This window comes from Rana temporaria, chromosome 6 (assembly GCF_905171775.1).
Source record: "Rana temporaria chromosome 6, aRanTem1.1, whole genome shotgun sequence".
Lineage (NCBI taxonomy): Eukaryota > Metazoa > Chordata > Amphibia > Anura > Ranidae > Rana > Rana temporaria.
This window is the reverse complement of record NC_053494.1, coordinates 12,578,099-12,599,924: the sequence shown is the minus strand read 5'-3', so window position 1 is coordinate 12,599,924 and position 21,826 is coordinate 12,578,099. Positions and strand designations below refer to the sequence as shown.

General features: G+C 47.8%; 1 gene segment (V, D, J or C); it reads left to right on the top strand.

Moving 5' to 3' along the window:
- The first annotated feature begins 1,033 nt into the window (after positions 1 to 1,033).
- LOC120943113 lies at positions 1,034 to 21,087 on the top strand. The segment is given in 7 exon segments: positions 1,034 to 1,120; positions 4,738 to 4,843; positions 10,627 to 10,953; positions 12,989 to 13,318; positions 15,343 to 15,642; positions 15,757 to 15,861; positions 20,796 to 21,087. Coding segments are annotated over 6 exon segments (1,209 nt in total).
- The last annotated feature ends 739 nt before the right edge of the window (positions 21,088 to 21,826 follow it).

Here is a 21,826-nt window from a genome sequence, read left to right as displayed (position 1 = left end):
GCCGCCATTTCTAGTAAAAAAATAAATAATAAAAAATAATAATTCTGTCCCCTATTTTGTAGGCGCTATAACTTTTGCGCTTATTGCGATTTTTTTTTTTTTTTTTTTACCAAAAATATGTAGAAGAATACGTATCGGCCTAAACTGAGAATTTTTTTTTTTTTTTAAATTGGGCTATTTAAGTAAAAAATATTGTATTTTTTTCAAAATTGTCGCTCTTTTTTGTTTATAGCGAAAAAAATAAAAACCGCACAGGCGATCAAATACCACCAAAAGAAAGCTCTACTTGTGGGGAAAAAAGGACGCCAATTTTGTTTGGGAGCCACGTCGCACGACCGCGCAATTGTCAGTTAACACCCCATTCACACCTCCGCGACAAAACGCCCGACGCCTGACGCTCGTGCCGCTGGAGGGGAGAATTCCCATTGCTGTCTATGGAGATGGTTTACATCTCATAGACGCCGTACGCCTGCCGCCTGAAAAAAAGTCCCGGACCCTTTTTTTCAGGCGGCATTGGCGTTCGGCCATACAAAGCAATGGGAAGGATTTGTAAAAAAAAAAAAAAAAAAAAGTTACACTATTCGCGGCAAAATACGCCGCGTACGCGGCGTTACTTGTCGCGGAGGTGTGAATGCAGACTAAAGCGACGCAGTGCCGGAAGCTGAAATTTCACCTGGGCAGGAGGGGGGGGGGGGGGTATATGTGCCCAGTAAGCAAGTGGTTAAAAATGGCAAACACACATGGGTGCTGCTTCACTAAAGGCAAATAAACGGCGCACTGCAGGGGCGGCGCTAGGTGGGTACTTGGGTGTCCTGCTGAATAACCACAAACATTTTTTTTAGCACCCCCATAATGAGAGTCCAGAACAGGAATCAGAATGTCAGCAGTTTTCAAAGACTTGTAACTGTCTGAATGTAAACAGCCCTGGGGGACTTGTTTCTCTCTGTGGAGGGATACAGGAACTCCTGGGCTGGGCATCCAATGCTACTGGAGTCCTCCGAGGACTGATCACGTGGCTGACTGATCTATTGGAGGGAAGCTGCAGGTGTATGTGGTTGGGAAAGAGGGAGGGGCTACAAACACAGGAAGTGACCAGCAGAAGGACATAGAGGAGGAGAAGGTAGTTTTCCATTAGCAGACTAATTATGTATGTATTCATCTCATAGTATATGTATGTGTGTGTATATATATATATATATTTTTTTACACATATACTATAATTGAGAAAATTGTGTGTGTACAGGGGCAACTCCAGACTGGAGTCGCCCCAGTATACACACATTTACTGTTGCTGGGAGTATATTTGGGGAGTGATAATGTGGCATGCCATCCGCACACTTTATAATGGGTGTCACTTCACTGTGTATGGCTTATATAGTGTACCGCACGTCTCCCTTTATTTAGACAAAAAAAGGTTTGCGGGTACACTGAAAAAATTTGGGGAGTAAATTAAAGTGGAGTTCCACCCTCTTTTTCAACTTTTCTTCATCCCCTGCTTCTCTGTCCCCTTAAAGTGTAGGTTCACCCTATAAAAAATTTCTAACGCTACATCCAGCCCAGTTCTGCATATAAAATGACACTGACCTTTTTTTTTTTTTTTCCCCGTAGATAGCGTTTAGCCGTGAAATTCACCGCGGCTTCCGGGTAGGGAATCCCGTGGGAGTGGGCGTTCCTATTGACATGCCAATTGATTGACATGCTAAACGTCTGCACACTGTGAGAAGCAAAGATTGCGCTAGGCCACGCCCTCCCGGTTTCCCTATCGGCTAGTCATTGCTAAACACCTAGCAGAGGGGCGGCTGATGTTCTCGGCGATCGTGCCCCCACCCCCGCTTGTAATGTCAAAACTAATTTCCAGCAGCGATTGGCGGGACAAAACCCCCCCTTTATCATTTAATTTGCAGCGATCGGCGCCCTAATCAGTGGAGCTAGTCTGTACACTGTCAAACTGTTTAATTAAATCGGTCAATAAAGTTGATGGTGGGGAGAAAAAAAAAAAAAAGTTGATGGTGGGGGCGCCGATCACTTCTGACAATTACTTTTGACATTTACAGGGGGGGGGGGGGGGCACGATCACCGAGAAATCAGCCGCCCAGACTGCAATCTGTCATATACTGGAGAGAAGCGAAGATCGTGCTAAGCCACGCCCTCCCGCTTTCCCTATTGGCTGGTCATTGCTAAACACCTAACAGATGGGCGGCTGATTTCTTGGCGATCGTGTGTCCCCCCCTCCCCCCCTGTAATTGTCAAAAGTAATTTCCAGCAGCGATCGACGGGACACACCCCCCCCCGCTTGTCATTTAATTTACAGCGATCGGCGCAATCCAAATGTTTTACTTTTAATTTGCGACGTCATTTAATTTGCAGCGATCGGCTTAACATTGGCACTTGCCTTACGGCGCCGGAGCCGGCCAGGGGACAGGGCGGAAAATCAGCCGAGGCCGCCCGATCGCGACCTCAGATCAGCAATCCAGCAGGGAGTGTGCCGCCCGGGGGTGCAGTTCACCCAGGCGCCACAGAGGCTCAAGCGCCAGAGTGCTCCGCTCCCTTCTCCTCTCCTTGTCTGAAGCCGCGCTCTCCACCGCCGCGGAATTTCCTTGAGTCCTCCTCTGTCACGGTCGTCATCTTCCCCACCCGGGTGGCGCAGCTGCACACTGTCCTCTCCAGCTGCCGCCCGGGTGGGGTTTGTCCTGGGGGGGTTTATGGTGACCTCTGTACTAATGGAGGGGGGTGACCGTGCTTTGTGGGGGGGTCTGTAGTAATTTGGGGGGCGTCTGTTCTAATGGGGGATGGCTTGTGGGGGGGGGGGGTCTGTACTAATGGAAGGGGGGTCTCTACTAATGGAGGGGGGGGGGGGTGGTGGTTTGTCCTGTGGGGGGGGTCTGTACTAATGGGGGGTGGTTTATGGGGGGGTATGTACTAATGGAGGTGGGAGGTTTGTCCTGAGGGGGGGTCTGTACTAATGGAGGGGGGGTGGTTTGTCCTGGGGTGCAGCAATGTGTGTGGGCTGCCGCTGCGGGCGGCATCTGAAGGACAAGTCCAGACCACGCCGTGCTCACCACACAGGCCGGACACACGCCCGCAGAGCCACCGCCGTGACTTGCAAGGCTTCAGAAACAGGTAAGGGGGACCTGTTTTAAAGTTTCCTGTTTAAAAATAAACACCAAATCCCTGCAATAATATATTAAGCAGCCTGTATAATGTATTATTGCTGGGATTTGTAGTCCTCTGTAACTGCTGGTATTCTGTATTGCATTTTATATAATGTATTATTGCTGGGATTTGTAGTTCCTCTATAGCTGCTGGTATTCTCCATTGCGCTGTATAACGTATTATTGCTGGGATTTGTAGTTCCTCTATAACTGGTCAGTGGTAATCTGCATTGCGCAGTATAATCATTATACAGTGCAATGGAGAATACCACCAGCTATAGAGGACTACAAATCCCAGCAATAGTACATTATAACAACGCAATGCAGAATACCAGCAGTTACAGAGGACCAACAAATCCCTGCAATATTACATTATACAGCGCAATGCAGAATAACGCCATCTATGCTATCTTTCTCTGCAATCAGGGCTCGACAAAATCCAGGCGCCCGGTCGTAATTGAGGCCTCGGCTTTGCGGTCTACAAAGCCGCGGCCTCAATTACCAGCCGTCGTGGGCCCGCCATGATCGCGCGGCGGGGGCGCACGGAGGCACAGGATCCTGTGTCTCCGTGCGCCCCCACGACGGCCGGGAATTGAGGCCGCGGTTTTGCAGCCTTGTGAAGGCCCAAGCTTACTTCTGTGACCTGGCGCCATCTGGTGGTGGCCGTTGGCATTACAAGTAAAACAGCAGTTCTTAAAGTGTTTTTTCACTGTTTTCACTGCCATCTCCTTCCCTCTAATTAGAACCCCCAAACATTATATATATTTTCTTATTTTAACACCCTAGAGAATGAAATGGCGATCGTTGCAATACTTTCTGTCACATCGTATTTGTGCCTGATAGGCACTGACGGGGCTGCAATGATGGGCGGCACTGACTAGGACGCATTTATGAAGCTGCACTGATGGGCACTGATGGGGCTGCACTGATAATCAGGGCTCTGATAATCAGTGTAAATGTGTGCTGTCACAGGATAGCTGGATCTCGGCTTTCCCGTCCTCACACAGTGACAGCGCTAAGGGAAAGGAAATGGTGATAACCAGCATTTGTTTACACGGGATCAGCTGTGATTGGCCCTTTACCCCCTGAGAAATTTCGTTTTTTTTTTAGCAGAAAGTAAAAAAATATATTTTTTTCTTTAAGTTTTTGTTTTATATTTAAAAAAAATTAAAAACCCAAAAATAAAGAAAGCTCTATTTGTGTGGGAAAAAAATGATACAAATTTAATTTGTATACAGTGCTGCGCAGTTAAAGCGCAGTTAAAACAGCGCAGTGCTGAATAGTAAAAAATGGTCCTGGTCATGAAGGGGGTTAAACCTTCCGGAGCTGAAGTGGTTAAACCAGCGTCACCTTGAATCTTTCTTTAGTGATCCTTTAGTCTGGTGTTGTAGAGGAATCTCTTCCAAACCGGTTTAAAGTTATGATCAGAATGAGGAAAAGTAAAGCGGTTCACCGACACAGAACATTGCCACAACAACATCTTAGAAATGCAATAAGGAAAATGAAAGAATTCTTATCTGAGTCCAGCCTCCTACTCTGCAAACAAAGTCCAGGATTAGTGATAGTTCAGTTTTTGTCTCAACAGCCGCCGCGGACACGGGGGGTCCCCACTTCACCAATCAGAGGAACAATCGTCATAATGAATGGAAGAACGGATTGGCTTTTCCTTCTCCTTCTTCTGTGCTCCACAGGTCAGTTATGATTGTTTTCACAATATTTGTGTTTCTACAGGGATGACGGTGCTGATTCATAGGGCCAGATTCACAAAGAGATACGACGGTGTATTATCTACAGATACACCATCGTATCTCTGACTTACACTGGTCCTATCTATGCGCCTGATTCATAGAATCAGATACGCATAGATAGGAATAGATCCGACAGTGTTACACTGTGTTACACTGTCGGATCTTTTTTTCCATTTAAAAATGGCGCCGGGGGCGTTCCCGCTGATTTACGATAAATAATATGTAAATCAGCGAGATACGCAAATTCACGAAACGTACGCGGACCCGACGCAGTCTTCTTACGACGTTTCCGTAGCGGCTTTCCCGGCGTATACTTACCCCTTCTTTTATCAGGCGCAGCCAATGTTAAGTATAGCCGGCGTTCCCCGCGTCGAATTTGAATTTTTTAACGTCGTTTGCGTAAGTCGTTCTCGAATACGGACGGACGTCGTTTACGTAAGCGTCGAAACCACTGACGTCCTAGCGACGTCGGTGGGAGCAATGCACGCCGGGAAATTTTGCGGACGGCGCATGCGCATTTAAATCGGCGCGGGAACGCGCCTGATTTAAATATCTATCTATTTAAGCTGCGAAATTTCCCGGCGTGCATTGCTCCAACTGACGTCGCTAGGACGTCAGTGGTTTCGACGCTTACGTAAACGACGTCCGTCCGTATTCGAGAACGACTTACGCAAACGACGTTAAAAAATTAAAATTCAACGCGGGAACGCCGGCTATACTTAACATTGGCTGCGCCTGATAAAAGAAGGGGTAAGTATACGCCGGGAAAGCCGCTACGGAAACGTCGTAAGAAGACTGCGTCGGGTCCGCGTACGTTCGTGAATTTGCGTATCTCGCTGATTTACATATTATTTATCGTAAATCAGCGGTAACGCCCCCGGCGCCATTTTTAAATTTAAAAATAGATTTTAAATAGATATAAATAGCTATAGATCCGCTGAGCTACGTGAATCTGGCCCTTTGTATTTTTTTTTTTTTTCTGTGTAATTTGCATTTATTTTTTCTATGTATTTTATTTGACTTTTTTTTTTTTTACCTTTCTCCACCATGGATTCCCCCAGTTGTACTCCCCCCTAGTATGTATGATGCATGCATATTCTTAGCCCCCATTAGCAGGAAGGAGCCCATGCCACAAAGGCTCACCTGCTGAGGTCTGACATGAAGGTCAAAAATTCAATTGGTTGTCATCAGTGGTGTTGCATCCATAAAGGGCGCAGGAGCGCCGCCCCCTCTCTCCTGTCACCCCAGATAGATGATCGCGGCTGCTGCCCACTATTCAGGTGTCCCGCCCCTTGTCGGGCGCAGGGCATCTGAATTACAGCGGCGGGGGTGTTTTTGAAAGCGCCTGATTAGCGCCATAGGCGCTAATCACAGGCATCCTATCAGGCATCCAATCATAGCAGAGGGATAAGACATTGAGGACTCGGAACGTGGAGAACAGCGCTGTGACCTGAGACAGGTAAGTGCCGGGTGGGGGATGCACACTGGGGCAGCATTTTCTGGGGCACAGTGGTGGCAATTGCTGGGTACAGTGGCTGCGTTTTGGCACAGTGGCGGCAATTGCTGGGGCACAGTGGTGGCAATTGCTGGGTACAGTGGCTGCGTTTTGGCACAGTGGCGGCAATTGCTGGGGCACAGTGGCGGCAATTGCTGGGTACAGTGGCTGCGTTTTGGCACAGTGGCAGCAATTGCTGGGGCACAGTGGCGGCAATTGCTGGGTACAGTGGCTGCGTTTTGGCACAGTGGCGGCAATTGCTGGGGCACAGTGGCGGCAATTGCTGGGTACAGTGGCTGCGTTTTGGCACAGTGGCGGCAATCGCTGGGGCACAGTGGTGGCAAATGCTGGGTACAGTGACTGCGTTTTGGCACAGTGGCGGCAATTGCTGGGTACAGTGGCTGCGTTTTGGCACAGTGGCGGCAATCGCTGGGGCACAGTGGTGGCAAATGCTGGGTACAGTGACTGCGTTTTGGCACAGTGGCAGCAATTGCTGGGGCACAGTGGCGGCAATTGCTGGGTACAGTGTTTGCGTTTTGGCACAGTGGCGGCAATTGCTGGGGCACAGTGGCGGCAATTGCTGGGTACAGTGGCTGCGTTTTGGCACAGTGGCGGCAATTGCTGGGGCACAGTGGCGGCAATTGCTGGGTACAGTGGCTGCGTTTTGGCACAGTGGCGGCAATTGCTGGGGCACAGTGGTGTCAATTGCTGGGTACAGTGGCTGCGTTTTGGCACAGTGGCGGCAATTGCTGGGGCACAGTGGTGGCAATTGCTGGGTACAGTGGCTGCGTTTTGGCACAGTGGCGGCAATTGCTGGGGCACAGTGGCGGCAATTGCTGGGTACAGTGGCTGCGTTTTGGCACAGTGGCGGCAATTGCTGGGGCACAGTGGCGGCAATTGCTGGGTACAGTGGCTGCGTTTTGGCACAGTGGCGGCAATTGCTGGGGCACAGTGGTGGCAATTGCTGGGTACAGTGGCTGCGTTTTGGCACAGTGGCGGCAATCGCTGGGGCACAGTGGTGGCAAATGCTGGGTACAGTGACTGCGTTTTGGCACAGTGGCGGCAATTGCTGGGGCACAGTGGCGGCAATTGCTTGGTACAGTGGCTGCGTTTTGGCACAGTGGCGGCAATCGCTGGGGCACAGTGGTGGCAAATGCTGGGTACAGTGACTGCGTTTTGGCACAGTGGCAGCAATTGCTGGGGCACAGTGGTGGCAATTGCTGGGTACAGTGGCTGCGTTTTGGCACAGTGGCAGAAATTGCTGGGGCACAGTGGCGGCAATTGCTGGGTACAGTGGCTGCGTTTTGGCACAGTGGCGGCAATTGCTGGGGCACAGTGGCGGCAATTGCTGGGTACAGTGGCTGCGTTTTGGCACAGTGGCGGCAATCGCTGGGGCACAGTGGTGGCAAATGCTGGGTACAGTGACTGCGTTTTGGCACAGTGGCGGCAATTGCTGGGTACAGTGGCTGCGTTTTGGCACAGTGGCGGCAATCGCTGGGGCACAGTGGTGGCAAATGCTGGGTACAGTGACTGCGTTTTGGCACAGTGGCAGCAATTGCTGGGGCACAGTGGTGGCAATTGCTGGGTACAGTGGCTGCGTTTTGGCACAGTGGTGGCAAATGCTGGGTACAGTGACTGCGTTTTGGCACAGTGGCAGCAATTGCTGGGTACAGTGACTGCGTTTTGGCACAGTGGCGGCAATTGCTGGGGCAGAGTGGCAGCAATTGATAGGTACAGTGGTGGCAATTTATGGGCACAGTGGCTGCGCTTGATGGGCACAGTGGCTGCAATTGTTTTTTTTTTTTTTTTTCATTTTGGTTATCAATATACTAGGAAGAGTTTGACGGATGTTGGAAAGACCTTTATAAGGATATAGGAGTCACCAGCTTGTCAAAACTCCCACTCAGGCAGTGGAAAAAAACTGGGGTTGATAGTAGAAGTCCTCCAAACGTTCTCAACAACGAGATCTACAGGGTTGTACATCGTCATTCAGATTTGCGTGACATCTGCACCACACAACAGGGGCCTCGGAGAACTTCACACGTCTCTTTAGCACACATCCATTGTTTTTTTTATTTATTTTTTCTATTTTTTTTTATTCATTTACATCATTACACACAGTAGTTAATAAGGTTGAATAAAGGCACCAGTCCATCCAGTTCAACCTGTGTGGGTGTGTATGTTAGTGTTGCCAGCCTGCCAGATTGAAATGTACGCAACACCCAAAATTTTCTGCCACAGCCAAGTTTTTTCTTTTTGTTTAGTTTTTTTTAAGATTCGAGGCCACTGTGTGCAAAACGAGCTGCACAGTGGAGGTAAGTATAACATGTTTGTTATTTAGTGACCCTTTAAGGTTTAAAGTAAGTTGAAGAAGATTTGTGGCAAATATCTAATCATGAAAAAAGGGAAAAATATAAATAAAAATAAACTAAGGAACAGCTGCTACACAACAATGTGACAAATATTGAACAGTGATATAGAGAAAAAATATGTAGCGCTAGTGATGCAATGGAAACAATAGTTTCTCATTAAATAGATGGGTGAATAAGTGAATGAATAGTCACTGTACTGAAACAGTGATAAGAGTGACAACAACCAATGTTGGGTGAGTAAATAAACAAGTGAAATAAACAAACACAACCAAACTTAACAGTGTAAAGTCCATCAGTAAAACTTGTGGATGAATGGTAAAATGACCACGTAGATCCTCAAGGGCAAACAATCATTTCTTGAACTCAATAAAGATATGAGTGCGCTTACCGGAAAACGTGGATCTGCCTGTCAGCGACAACAAATCTTGTAGGCATAGAAACTCTCAGGGCAAAATCGGCTCGGCTTCCCCAGGCTGGATCTACGAATGCCAAGGATCTTCAGTAGAGGGCCGTAGATGCACGATGTCCTGGAATGGTGTGTCGAATCTCCCAAGATGTCTGCCCCCCAAAACCAACGAATAAAGGGGGATGACGATAAAACCCCTTGGGGGGGGGGGGATAGGACAAATAGAACTGGAAGGCTCCAAACAGCATATGGGGAAAAGAAAAGAAAACAAAGCCCCAATGGTGAAGGTCAAAAAATATAAAGGTTTTATTATGATAAAACCACAGAATAACATTAAAAGTGATCACAAATAATAAAAGGGGCAATATGAGAAGTGGCGAAACCAGGCCACTTGGCTTGGGCTTGGTTTCGCCACTTCTCATATTGCCCCTTTTATTATTTGTGATCACTTTTAATGTTATTCTGTGGTTGTATTATAATAAAACCTTTATATTTTTTGACCTGCACCATTGGGGCTTTGTTTTCTTTTCTTTTCCCCATATGCTGTTTGGAGCCTTCCAGTTCTATTTGTCCTATCCCCCCCAAGGGGTTTTATCGTCATCCCCCTTTATTCGTTGGTTTTGGGGGGCAGACATCTTGGGAGATTCGGTACACCATTCCAGGACATCGTGCATCTACGGCCCTCTACTGAAGATCCTTGGCATTCGTAGATCCAGCCTGGGGAAGCCGAGCCGATTTTGCCCTGAGAGTTTCTATGCCTACAAGATTTGTTGTCGCTGACAGGCAGATCCACGTTTTCCGGTAAGCGCACTCATATCTTTATTGAGTTCATGAAATGATTGTTTGCCCTTGAGGATCTACGTGGTCATTTTACCATTCATCCACAAGTTTTACTGATGGACTTAAGAGTCGGTTCACACTCCCGCGGCACGACTTCGGGGGCGACTCTGCAAGTCGTCCTGAGGACGACTTCAGAGGCGATTTGCAAAACGACTTCTGTATAGAAGTCAATGCAGGTCGCCCGAGCTGCCCCCGAAGTAGTACAGGAACTTGCGTCGCTCCTATTAGAACAGTTCCATAGCATTGAGAGGGACGCGACACGTCAGGCGGCTGAGCCGCCTGTCGTGTCGCCCCAGTGTGAACCGGGTCTTACACTGTTATATTTGATTGTGTTTGTTTATTTTACTTGTTTAATAACTCACCCGACATTGGTTGTTGTCACTATTATCACTGTTTCAGTACAGTGACTATTCATTCACTTATTCACCCATCTATCTAATGAGAAACTATTGTTTCCATTGCATCACTAGCGCTACATATTTTTTCTGTAAATATCTATTCATGAAAGGAAATAGTTCTATCTCTCTGGGATGTGATTTGAAGTTGTACGTGAACGTGGGATCACCTGACCTCACCTTACTGTAAGTATAAATTGTATTTCTATCTCATGCAGTTGGTGCTCTACAGATGACGGGACCTTCTACATACAAAGCCAGAGTTGGATCCATTGCCCACATTCCCTGCACTTTCACAGCGGATAAACTTCCTGCAGATCCCAAATATTTTGCCGTTTTTTGGTATTTAGAAAAAAAACGTATCCAAAGCTATGATAACACCGTGACAACTGATCCCAGATATTCATTGGATAAAGATCGAGCGTTGAATGGAAATGCTTCTCTGACCATCTCTAATACATTCCTATCAGATGGTGGAACCTACACATGTTCAGTGACCAAAGAACATCTACGAGTGGAGAAAGAGATCAAAGTAGAAATTTCAGGTAAAGAAATTTATTTTTTTATCTTATTACATGAATAGTTATTTTCTTACTTAAAGAACCATCATTAGTTCCCTCCGCTACCACCAGTTCGCTATATCTTAAAGGGGTTGTAAAGGTTTTTTTTTTTTCTAAATAGGTTCTTTTAACCACTTAAAGCGGGGATTCACCTGGTCATACAACTTTTTACCCTTAGATTCCTGCTCATTTTGTCTAGGGGAATCGGCTATTTTTTTTTAAAATCGAAGCTGTACTTACCTTTTTAGAGAGCGATCTTCTCCGCCGCTTCCGGGTATGGGCTGCGAGACTGGGCGTTCCTTCTTGATTGACAGGCTTCCGAAAGGCTTCCGACAGTCGCATCCATCGCGTCACGATTTTCCGAAAGTAGCCGAACGTCGCTGCGCAGGCGCAGTATAGAGCCGCACCGACGTTCGGCTTCTTTCGGCTACTCGTGACGCGATGGATGCGACCGTCGGAAGCCTGTCGGAAGACTGTCAATCAAGAAGGAATACCCAGTCCCGAAGACCCATACCCGGAAGCGGCGGAGAAGATCGCTCTCTACAACGGTAAGTACTGCTCGGATTTTAAAACAACTAGCCGATTCCCCTAGACTAAATGAGCATCCATCTAAGGGTAAAAATACATTTATGGGTGAACTCCCGCTTTAATCCGTTATGCAGCTTAAAGACCGGACACTTTTTGCGATTCGGCACTGCGTCGCTTTAACTGACAATTGCGCGGTCGTGCAACGTGGCTCCCAAACAAAATTGGCGTCCTTTTTTCCCCACAAATAGAGCTTTCTTTTGGTGGTATTTGATCACCTCTTTTTATTTTGTTTTTATTTTTTGCGCTATAAACATAAATAGAGCGACAATTTAGAAAAAAATTCAATATTTTTTACTTTTTGCTGTAATAAATATCCCCAAAAAAATAAATAAATAAATGTTTTCCCTAATTTAAGGCCGATACGTATTCTTCTACATATTTTTGGTTAAAAAAAAATCGCAATAAGCATTTATTGATTGCACAAAAGTTATAGCGTCTAAAAAAATAGGGGATAGTTTTATTGCATTTTTATTAATATTTTTTTTTTTACTAGGAATGGCGGCGATCAGTGATTTTTTTTTCTTTATCGTGACTGAGACATTATGGCGGACACATTGGACACTTTTGACACTACTTTGGGACCATTGTCATTTTTACAGCAAATAGTGTTATAAAAATGCACTGGTTAATGTAAAAATGACACTGGCAGTGAAGGGGTTAACCAGGAAGGGGCGCTGTAGGGGTTAAGTGTGCCCTAGTGAGTGATTCTTACTGTGGGGGGGGGGGGGTTGTGGCTTGGCGTGTGACGTCACTGATCGTCGTTCCCTATGACAGGGAACAGACCATCAGTGACAGGCTCACTAAGAAGCACGGGGATAGGTTTGTTGACACTTACCTCTTCCCGTTCTTCCTCTCTGTGACCCGATCGTGGGACACCGGTGGCGATCGGGTCCGCTGTTCCCGCGGGAACGGTCACGAAGAAGAGGATCGCTCGCCACCCACAGCTGGGATCTTAAAGGGGACATACATGTACGCCCTTGTGCCCAGCCGTCCCATTTTGCCGACATAAATCGTCGTGCGGCGGTCCTCAAGCGGTTAAAGACTGCACCGATGTCTATGGCGCATGCTCGCCGTAGCCAACGGCGCAGGCGCACTGAGCGTGCCATTAGTGAAGGCAGTCGTGCCGTCGGACTGACGGCTCCTGCGTGCATGCGCGGGAGTGACGTCATCGCCGTTACGGCCAATCACAGCGCCGGAGCTGCGATACCCATTACTCCAGGAGCAATGCCGGCACCGGAGGAGGAAAACGAGGGCCTCTGCGGGGGCTTCGACCTCAGGTAAGTGCATACTAGCTCATTATGCCTTTGTCTTGCAGGGTTTCTTTCTTCTTTTTTTGGGTGGGATTTACGTCCTCTTTAAGTGAAATGTTAAAGTATATTAACCGGTTCACCTTACTGTAAGTATAAAGATTATTTATTATCGTTTCATGCAGTTGGTGCTCTGCAGATGACGGGACCTTCTACATATGAAGCCAGAGTTGGGTCCATTGCCCACATTCCCTGCATCTTCACAGCTGATAAACTTCCTGCAGATCCCAAATATTTTACAGTTTTTTGGTATTTAGAAGGAAATCTTATCCTAAACTATGATAAGACTGTGATATCGAATGATCCCAGATATTCATTGGATAAATATCAAGCACTGAATGGAAATGCTTCTCTGACCATCTCTAATCCATCTGTATCAGACGGCGGACTCTACACATGTTCTGTCAACTACAGTTCTTTCCTAATGAAGAGAGAGATCAGCATGACACTTTCAGGTACAGAAATTGTATTTTATTTTTTATATGGGAAATGTTATACCCTTCTTCTTCTTGGGTGGCAGTAATGTGGCACTGATTGGCACCACTGGTGGGCATTGATAAGTGGCACTTGTGGGCATTGATAGGTGGCACTCATGGGCACTGTGGGCACTTGCAGGGGGTACTGACGGCACAGAGGAGGCAGATGTGCCTCCTTCCTCTTCCAGACCGATGTCCCTTTCACATAAGCTGTTAGCGTGAGGAGAAAAAAAAACAATTTCCGACTTTCATTGGCTGACAGCTGATCACCTGTTAAGGCGCCGGGACCAGCCCCTTACTCGGATCTGTGATCACCCAAGTCTCAGTGACTCGGGCAATCACAGCAAGCGCCCTGCGGGGAACGCGAGAAGGGGAGGACGTCTATTTTCATTCAGGTATAGCGCAGGCGCCAAGTGGTTAATGTGAGAGCGAAGCCCTTATAATAAGCCCCCTCCAGCAGACCTACACAACCACCAGCTAGGGTAGTGGGGAAGAGACCCTTGTCCTAATCAACATGGGGACAAGGTGCGTTTGGGTGTTGAGGGCATGTGGCCTGTCATGATTCAGGAGGGGACACTCGCTCGTCCCCTCCCTTTACTCACCTGCCAGGCTACATGCTCGGATAAGGGTCTGGTATGGATTTTGGGGGGAGACGGTTTATCCAAATGAACAACACGCGCTGGCAGGTAGGTTTTACCTACAAAGCGTTGTGCGTATGGGGGAGCGGGGGTACACTGTTGTAGGGGGAAAAGAGGACACTATGGGGGGCTTGATGTGAAGGGGATCAGATGACACAGATTTGAGGGGGTACCGGACACTACTGGGGGGAGGAAGAGGGCAGAGGACACTACAGTGGGTGGGGGGGGACACAGCATTGGGGGGTACAGAACACTACTGTAGGTGGAGGGGGCAGAGGACTCCACAGCAGGGAGTGTATTGTGAAGGGGGCAGGAGTCACAGCATTGGGGGGTACAGAAAACTACTGTGCACACTACAGTGGGAGGGTGGTGATTTGATGGGGGCAGAGGACACTACAGTGGAGGGTGGTGATTTGATGGGGGCAGAGGACACTACAGTGGAGGGTGGTGATTTGATGGGGGCAGAGGACACTACAGTGGAGGGTGGTGATTTGATGGGGGCAGAGGACACTACAGTGGAGGGTGGTGATTTGATGGGGGCAGAGGACACTACAGTGGAGGGTGGTGATTTGAAGGGGGCAGAGGACACTACAGTGATGCTGTCTTTTTATTGGGAGTTTGGTAGTATCCGCTAATAGACACTGCCCCCCCCCCCCCCCCCCCCCCATGGTGCATAATCCTACTGGAAGGAGCCATCAGAAGATGGGGACTCTGTAGCCATAAAGGGATAGACATGATCAGTAACAATACTCAGGTAGGCTGTGGCGTTTATGCTAAATTGGTACCAAGGAGCCCGAAGTGTGCCAAGAAAATATCCCCCCCCCCCCCCCCCCACACACACACACCATTACACCACCACCAGACTGAATCGGTGATACAAGGCAGGATGGATCCATGCTTTCATGTTGTTGACACCAAATTCTGACCCCACCATTGGAATGTCGCAGCTAAAATTGAGACTCCTCAGACCAGGCAATGTTTTCCAATCTTCTATTGTTCAATTTTGGTGATCTGTGTGAATTGTAGCCTCAGTTTCCTGTTCTTAACTGACAGGACTGGCACCCTGTGTGGTCTTCTGCTGCTGTAGCTCATTTGCTTCAAGCTTCGATATGTTGTGCGTTCAGAGATGGTATGCTGCATACCTTGGTTGTAACAAGCATTTATTTGAGTAACTGTTGCCTTTCTATCATCTCAAACCTGCCCATTCTCCTCTGACCTCATCAAGACATTTTCCTCCACACAACTGCCGCTCACTGGATATTTTTGCTTTTTCTAACTCTATACTTATGACCTGTGTGGATCAAAACATTTTTATGTATCTAATGTACAACTTCATTAACCGTCCCTATGTCATGTCCCCTACAGCCCGACCTCTACTCTTCATTCTCGGCAAGAGTGTCCAGAGAAATACAGAGAACACCCTGACCTGTATGGCCAATGGATACTTCCCTAATGATATCAATGTCACGTGGTATAAAGATGGAGAAGTCCTGAAGAATCAGTCCATGGGAGAGCCACTCCAATACGACAATGGAACGTACCAAGTGAACAGCACGGCGACAATCACACCGAGCGATGATGAGCGGTACAAAACGTTCTCCTGCAGAGTCCAACATGTTTCTCTACAAGAACCTCTACAGGAGGACTTCCAGCTCTCCTATGAAGGTGCGAATAATCATCAGATCTTCAAGTCACGTATTTGATTGTGTCTATCCCCCCATGTGTGTTCTACTAACACCCTCCCCATCTTTTAATAATTATTGTCTTCTATTTCTCCAGAGTCCTCACCTAATGTGGGCATTATTATCGGTATTGTCATAGCAGTTGTGGCGATAATTGTGATAATTGCAGCTGTCATTTGGTGGATAGAAAACAAGAGTAAAGGTAACGTACACTAGAGGTCGACCGATATGGGTTTTTCTCTGGCCGATGCCGATGCCGATATTTAGAAATCGGGGCAGCCGATGGCCGATATATGAGGCCGATTTTTGCGGCCGATATTTTGGGCCGATTTTTGGATTGGGATGCATTGTGGAGGAGGATGGATGGTGCTGGGCGTGGGTGGGAGATGCGTTGTGGAGGGGGAAAGATGGTGCTGGCTGTGCGTGGGGGATGCATTGTGGAGGGGGATGGATGGATGGTGCTGGGTGTGGGTGGGGGATGTGTTGTGGAGGGGGATAGATGGATGGTGCTGGCGGTGGATGTGTTGTGAAGGGGGATGGATGGATGCAGCTGGCCGTGGGTGGGGGATGCATTGTGAAGGGGGATGGATGGATGCAGCTGGCCGTGGGTGGGGGATGTATTGTGAAGGGGGATGGATGGATGCAGCTGGCCGTGGGTGGGGGATGCATTGTGAAGGGGGATGGATGGATGGATGGATGGAGCTGGCCGTGGGTGGGGGATGTATTGTGAAGGGGGATGGATGGAGCTGGCCGTGGGTGGGGGATGTATTGTGAAGGGGGATGGATGGATGAAGCTGGCCGTGGGTGGGGGATGCATTGTGAAGGGGGATGGATGGATGCAGCTGGCCGTGGGTGGGGGATGTATTGTGAAGGGGGATGGATGGATGGAGCTGGCCGTGGGTGGGGGATGCATTGTGAAGGGGGATGGATGGATGGAGCTGGCCGTGGGTGGGGGATGCATTGTGAAGGGGGATGGATGGATGGATGGAGCTGGCCGTGGGTGGGGGATGCATTGTGAAGGGGGATGGATGGATGGAGCTGGCCGTGGGTGGGGGATGTATTGTGAAGGGGGATGGATGGATGGAGCTGGCCGTGGGTGGGGGATGCATTGTGAAGGGGGATGGATGGATGGAGCTGGCCGTGGGTGGGGGATGCATTGTGAAGGGGGATGGATGGATGGAGCTGGCCGTGGGTGGGGGATGCATTGTGAAGGGGGATGGATGGATGGAGCTGGCCGTGGGTGGGAGATGCTTTGTAGAGGGGGGTGGATGGATGGAGCTGGCCGTGGGTGGGGATGGATATATATAAAATGAGTGTGTATACAGGAGAGGGGTGTGCTCTAACATGTACACACTGTTCCCTCCAGCACTGTCCATTGGATGACACCTGTGAGCTCCCACGTGAGTTGGAGTACAATCACTAGAGAGCCGAGGCACCTATCAGAGATGATAGGAATACTGTACATTACCCCAGTCTCCAGCAGCACGAGAAATGAATCCTTCAGCCACGCTGCTGGTAGCCTGCGCGCCGGCCCCGCCCCCCCTTACCTCGGCGGGCTGTAGCAGAAAGCAAACTTGTCACAAGCCTGAGCAGCTGCAGTAGTTGCTTGTCTGCGCGAAGAGATCACAAAAGCTTCCTGCATGCTGGGACGGTGGCGGGATTACTGAACATGGGCTCTAGGCTACGGCTGGAGCCGTAGCCTAGAGCCCATGTTCAGTAATCCCGCCAACGTCCCAGCATGCAGGAAGCTTTTGTGATCTCTTTGCGCAGACAACTTGTACTGCAGCTGCTCAGGCTTGTGACAAGTTTGCTTTCTGCTACAGCCCGCCGAGGTAAGGGGGGGCGGGGCCGGCGCGCAGGCTACCAGCAGCGTGGCTGAAGGATTCATTTCTCGTGCTGCTGTAGGTGGAGCGGGGTTTTAGCGCGGCAGCCGAAAATCGGCCGATTTTTTTACAATAATCGGCCGATGCCGATTTCTTAAAAACGGCCAAATATCGGCCGATATATCGGCCGACCGATATATCGGTCGACCTCTAACGTACACACGTTGAGCTCTTTAAATAAAATAATCATCAGACTGAAATAATATTCCATTGTAAATTCTAGTTTTAAAATGGTTGCTGTATTTCTTGAGGGTTTATTCAATTTCCTCTCTAACATATTTAGAGATGATAAAGATTTAAAGGTTTTCATGACGTTCCCTTTTTTTTTTTTTTTTTTATGCCGTTTTATGTTTTTGTTGGATGACTTTTGCTTTTAATCAACTTTGTGTGTTCAGTGTTGCCTCCTCTGCTTCTTGAATACTAAGATACTGTCACCTTGCCATGCATAGCATATACTCCTCTTACCAGCAATCCGTTGCCACTCCCTTTTCCTCCACAGATGGCATTGGCATAACTGGTGTTTGTAAACTGGGGGAGCGGTGATGTCAGTCATGTGACCAGTGCATTGGTCTAACGATTGGCTGCTAGACCCTACTATTATCTTAAAACGGAAGTAAACTTGTCCATAAAACAGTTTCATTTATGGCACGTGCCTGAAATGTAACACTCCTATTGGTTGTGCTCTCAACCAAACTGTCGAACCATCCAATGGCTGGTGTCATAACAGATCACATGTGCAGAATCATGGCAGTTGTAGATTAAACAGAGGCCAAGATGGCTGCTTCCTTGTCTGAAAACGATAGGGGGGGGGGGGGGGGTTTACTTCCACTTTAAGGGATGGAGCAGTGAGGAAGTGCAGGTAGGGTGAGTCTAGGAGGGGTCAGAGAGGCCTTTCTAAAGACACCGCATAGGCAAGCTGAAAATGGGGTTGCCGTACTAATGGCGCGTACACACGGTCGGAATTTCCGACAAGAACAGTTCCATGTGAGCTTTTGGTCAGAAATTCCGACCGTGTGTAGGCTCCATCTGACTCTCCAACAACAAAAATTTGAGAGCTGGTTCTCCATTTAATCCGACCGAAAAAAGTTCTTGTCGGAAATTCTGATCGTCTGTATGTAATTTCCAAAGCTCAAAAAAAGACGCATGCTCGGAAGCATTGAACTTAATTTTTCTCAGGTCGTTGTAGTGTTGTACTTCACGCGTTCTTGACAGTTGGAATTTTGTGTGTATGCAACACAAGTTTGAGCCAACATTCTGTTGGAAAAAAAATCCATGCTTTTCTTGTCTGGAATTCTGATCGTGTGTACGCGGCATAAGACTGTAGAGTGGAAAATCTGGTGCGGCTCTGCATAGAAAACAATCAGCTTCCGCCCAGGTTCACACTGGGTACCATTTGAGATGAGATTTGACATGTGCCCAGAGCCTCGATCCTCTCCCCCTCCTCTCTTCTGCGCCATCATAGCAACTGTGGGCACCTGGCCGTGTCAGCGTATGGCTTTACGGCTGGGCGCGCACTGCTCATGCTTGAGTCGCGCTGAGCTCTGATATTGGCCAGCCAATCCTCTGGGACCTGTGATGTGTCCCAGAAGATCGCTGGCAGGGAGGGGCTGCCTAGGGCAAGAGGAGGAGTCACCAGGGCAGCCAAAAAGAGGAAGTTAGGAAGTCCCCCCCCCCAAAAAAAATGGCATGTTCCACTTTTTGGGTGGAACTTTGCTTTAAGCAATATACAATTATATTGCTAACTGGTGACATTTAGCTACAATGTTGCATATATATATATATATATATATATGTGTATATATATATATATATATATATATATATATATATATATACAATCTCTTACTCCGGGGTTGTGTTTTTTCTTAGAAAGATGTTCCTTCACTTTCTATAAACTCAACAGGAAGCAAGACGATATCTTTCCAATGTGAAGAAAATCCCCTCCTAGACCCTTGTCACAAAAACAAGTGTTCTATTGGAAGGTTTCCCCCTCCCCCTCCCATTCCTGTTCTGGTGGCAACTCAACACTTTGGATTTGCCCTCATTTTATTCCCTGGGACACTGATGACCATTAGAGAAAGTCAATTAGAAAGAGTCTAAAGGAGACACAGATATCAATAAAAACCCGACCTACATATTTCAGTTGAAATACAGATAGCTGTAGTTCCCAAGAACCTTTCCTCCCAATAAAAATCATATTCTTCAAAAATGTAAACCTTGACACTATAAAACGTTTTATGGCCTTATCTTATCTTCACAAAGTCTTGGCTGTGAGAGATTGTAGAGATTATTTTCACGCTCACGTTCAATTTCTTGATACTTCGTCACCATCAACCTCCCTCTAGTAAACAATGTACAGGGGTTCTAGACAGAGATTCTCCCCTGTGTTACTTTCATAGACAAAACAATTTTTATAAAAATTTGTCAGTGGCATATTTACAGTGACCGAAAAGTACACTACATTCTCATCCATTAATGAAAACTATGACGAAAATCTATTTTGTTTTCTTCAACAAACTTTGACACCCTAAAGTGGAATTTCCGCTCATCGGATTCCTTCCCCCCGCTCCGGTGCCACAATTGGCACCTTTCTGGGGGGGAGGATACCTGTCAAAGACAGATATCCTTTCCCACTTCCGGGAGTCCGACCGCGGCCGTGACGTCACCGCGGGGCTCCCTCCTCCCCTGGCTGACGGGCTAATAGGAGAGAGGAGCGGGCCTTGCGCATGCCCAGTAGGGTTCCCGGCGTGAAAGTCTTCACTGCCGGGTTCCCTTACCCGCAATGGCAACACCCGACAGCTGATGTGAAACATCAGCTGCGGTGCCGACATCGACGGACGCCAGGACAGGTAAGTCTCCATTTATTAAAAGCCAGCAGCTGCACTATGTGTTGCTGCTGGCTTTTAATTTTATTTATTTTTTTGCCCGGAGCGCCCCTTTAAGTAAGGACAAAGCTATAGCTAAATCAACAGCCCATATTGAAAATGTAAAAAATTGCTGACACAAAATTTTCCTTCATTCCTCATAGAAGACAGAGAAGCAGACGACAGAGAAGCAGACGACAGAGAAGCAGACGACAGAGAAGCAGACGACAGAGAAGCAGACGACATAGAAGCAGACGACATAGAAGCAGACGACAGAGAAGCAGACGACAGAGAAGCAGACGACAGAGAAGCAGACGACAGAGAAGCAGACGACAGAGAAGCAGACGACAGAGAAGCAGACGACAGAGAAGCAGACGACAGAGAAGCAGACGACAAAGAAGCAGACGACAAAGAAGCAGACGAAGAAGAAGACGAAGACGACCGCCATAAAATGGAGACGAAGAAGTTATATGAAGGAGATTGACGTCCAGCAGACACTAACAATGACTTTCATGTTCATGCACTGCAGTGTAGTGGAGCATCATGGGAAATGTAGTTCCAAAACATCTGGGGTGCCGAGGTTCCCCATCACTGGGCTCATCTTCAGGAGGAATCCAGTACTCTAAGGCTCCATTCACACCTAGGCGTAGGGCGTACAGGCGTTTTTACAGGCGATTTTTACCGTCGTTTTTGTCGCGCGTATATGCGCGTATGCGCGCGTTTTCGCACAGTGGCGTTCGACGTTTTTGTACTTTGTCTTTTTCCATATTAGCCAATAAGAAAAATGATCATCCCTGACATCACTTGTTGCTCTCCTAGGAATTTTTTATTCCTCTTTCTGGGTGAATATACCTCTTCCGGATTTCAGCAACACAGGCGTCAAAACGCTTGTACAAGAGCGTGTTTACGCGCAATACGCGCGTATCAGGCGTTTTACATTGACTTCAATGTAAAAAAAAAAACGCTCAAATACGCGCATATCGCGCGCTAGGAGCGACAAAAAAGGGTCCGGAACTTTTTTGAGCTACAGGCTACAGGCGTTTAGGCGTTCAGATGTGAACCATCCCCATTGCCTTTCATTACTTTTCGTCCCTCTGGCGTTTGTGCGCGTCGCGCTACAGGCGTAAAAACGCCTAGGTGTGAATGGAGCCTTACTGAAACGAGGCAGAAATTCGATTTTTCCTTCTACACAAGTTAAGAAGAGAAATTAATTTCTCTAAATCTCCTCACATGTTACCATCTGTTACTCTGTAAAGCAATTGGCTGCCTGATTGGATAATATCGATTGATTGGATAGTTTAGTTAAGTGTTCAGTTTACATAGTTTTGGTCAGGGCTTTTTTTCAGGGGGAACTTGGGGGAACTCAGTTCCACCACCTCTGGCTCAGACCCTTTGGTGCCTGCTCACCACAAAAACTTGT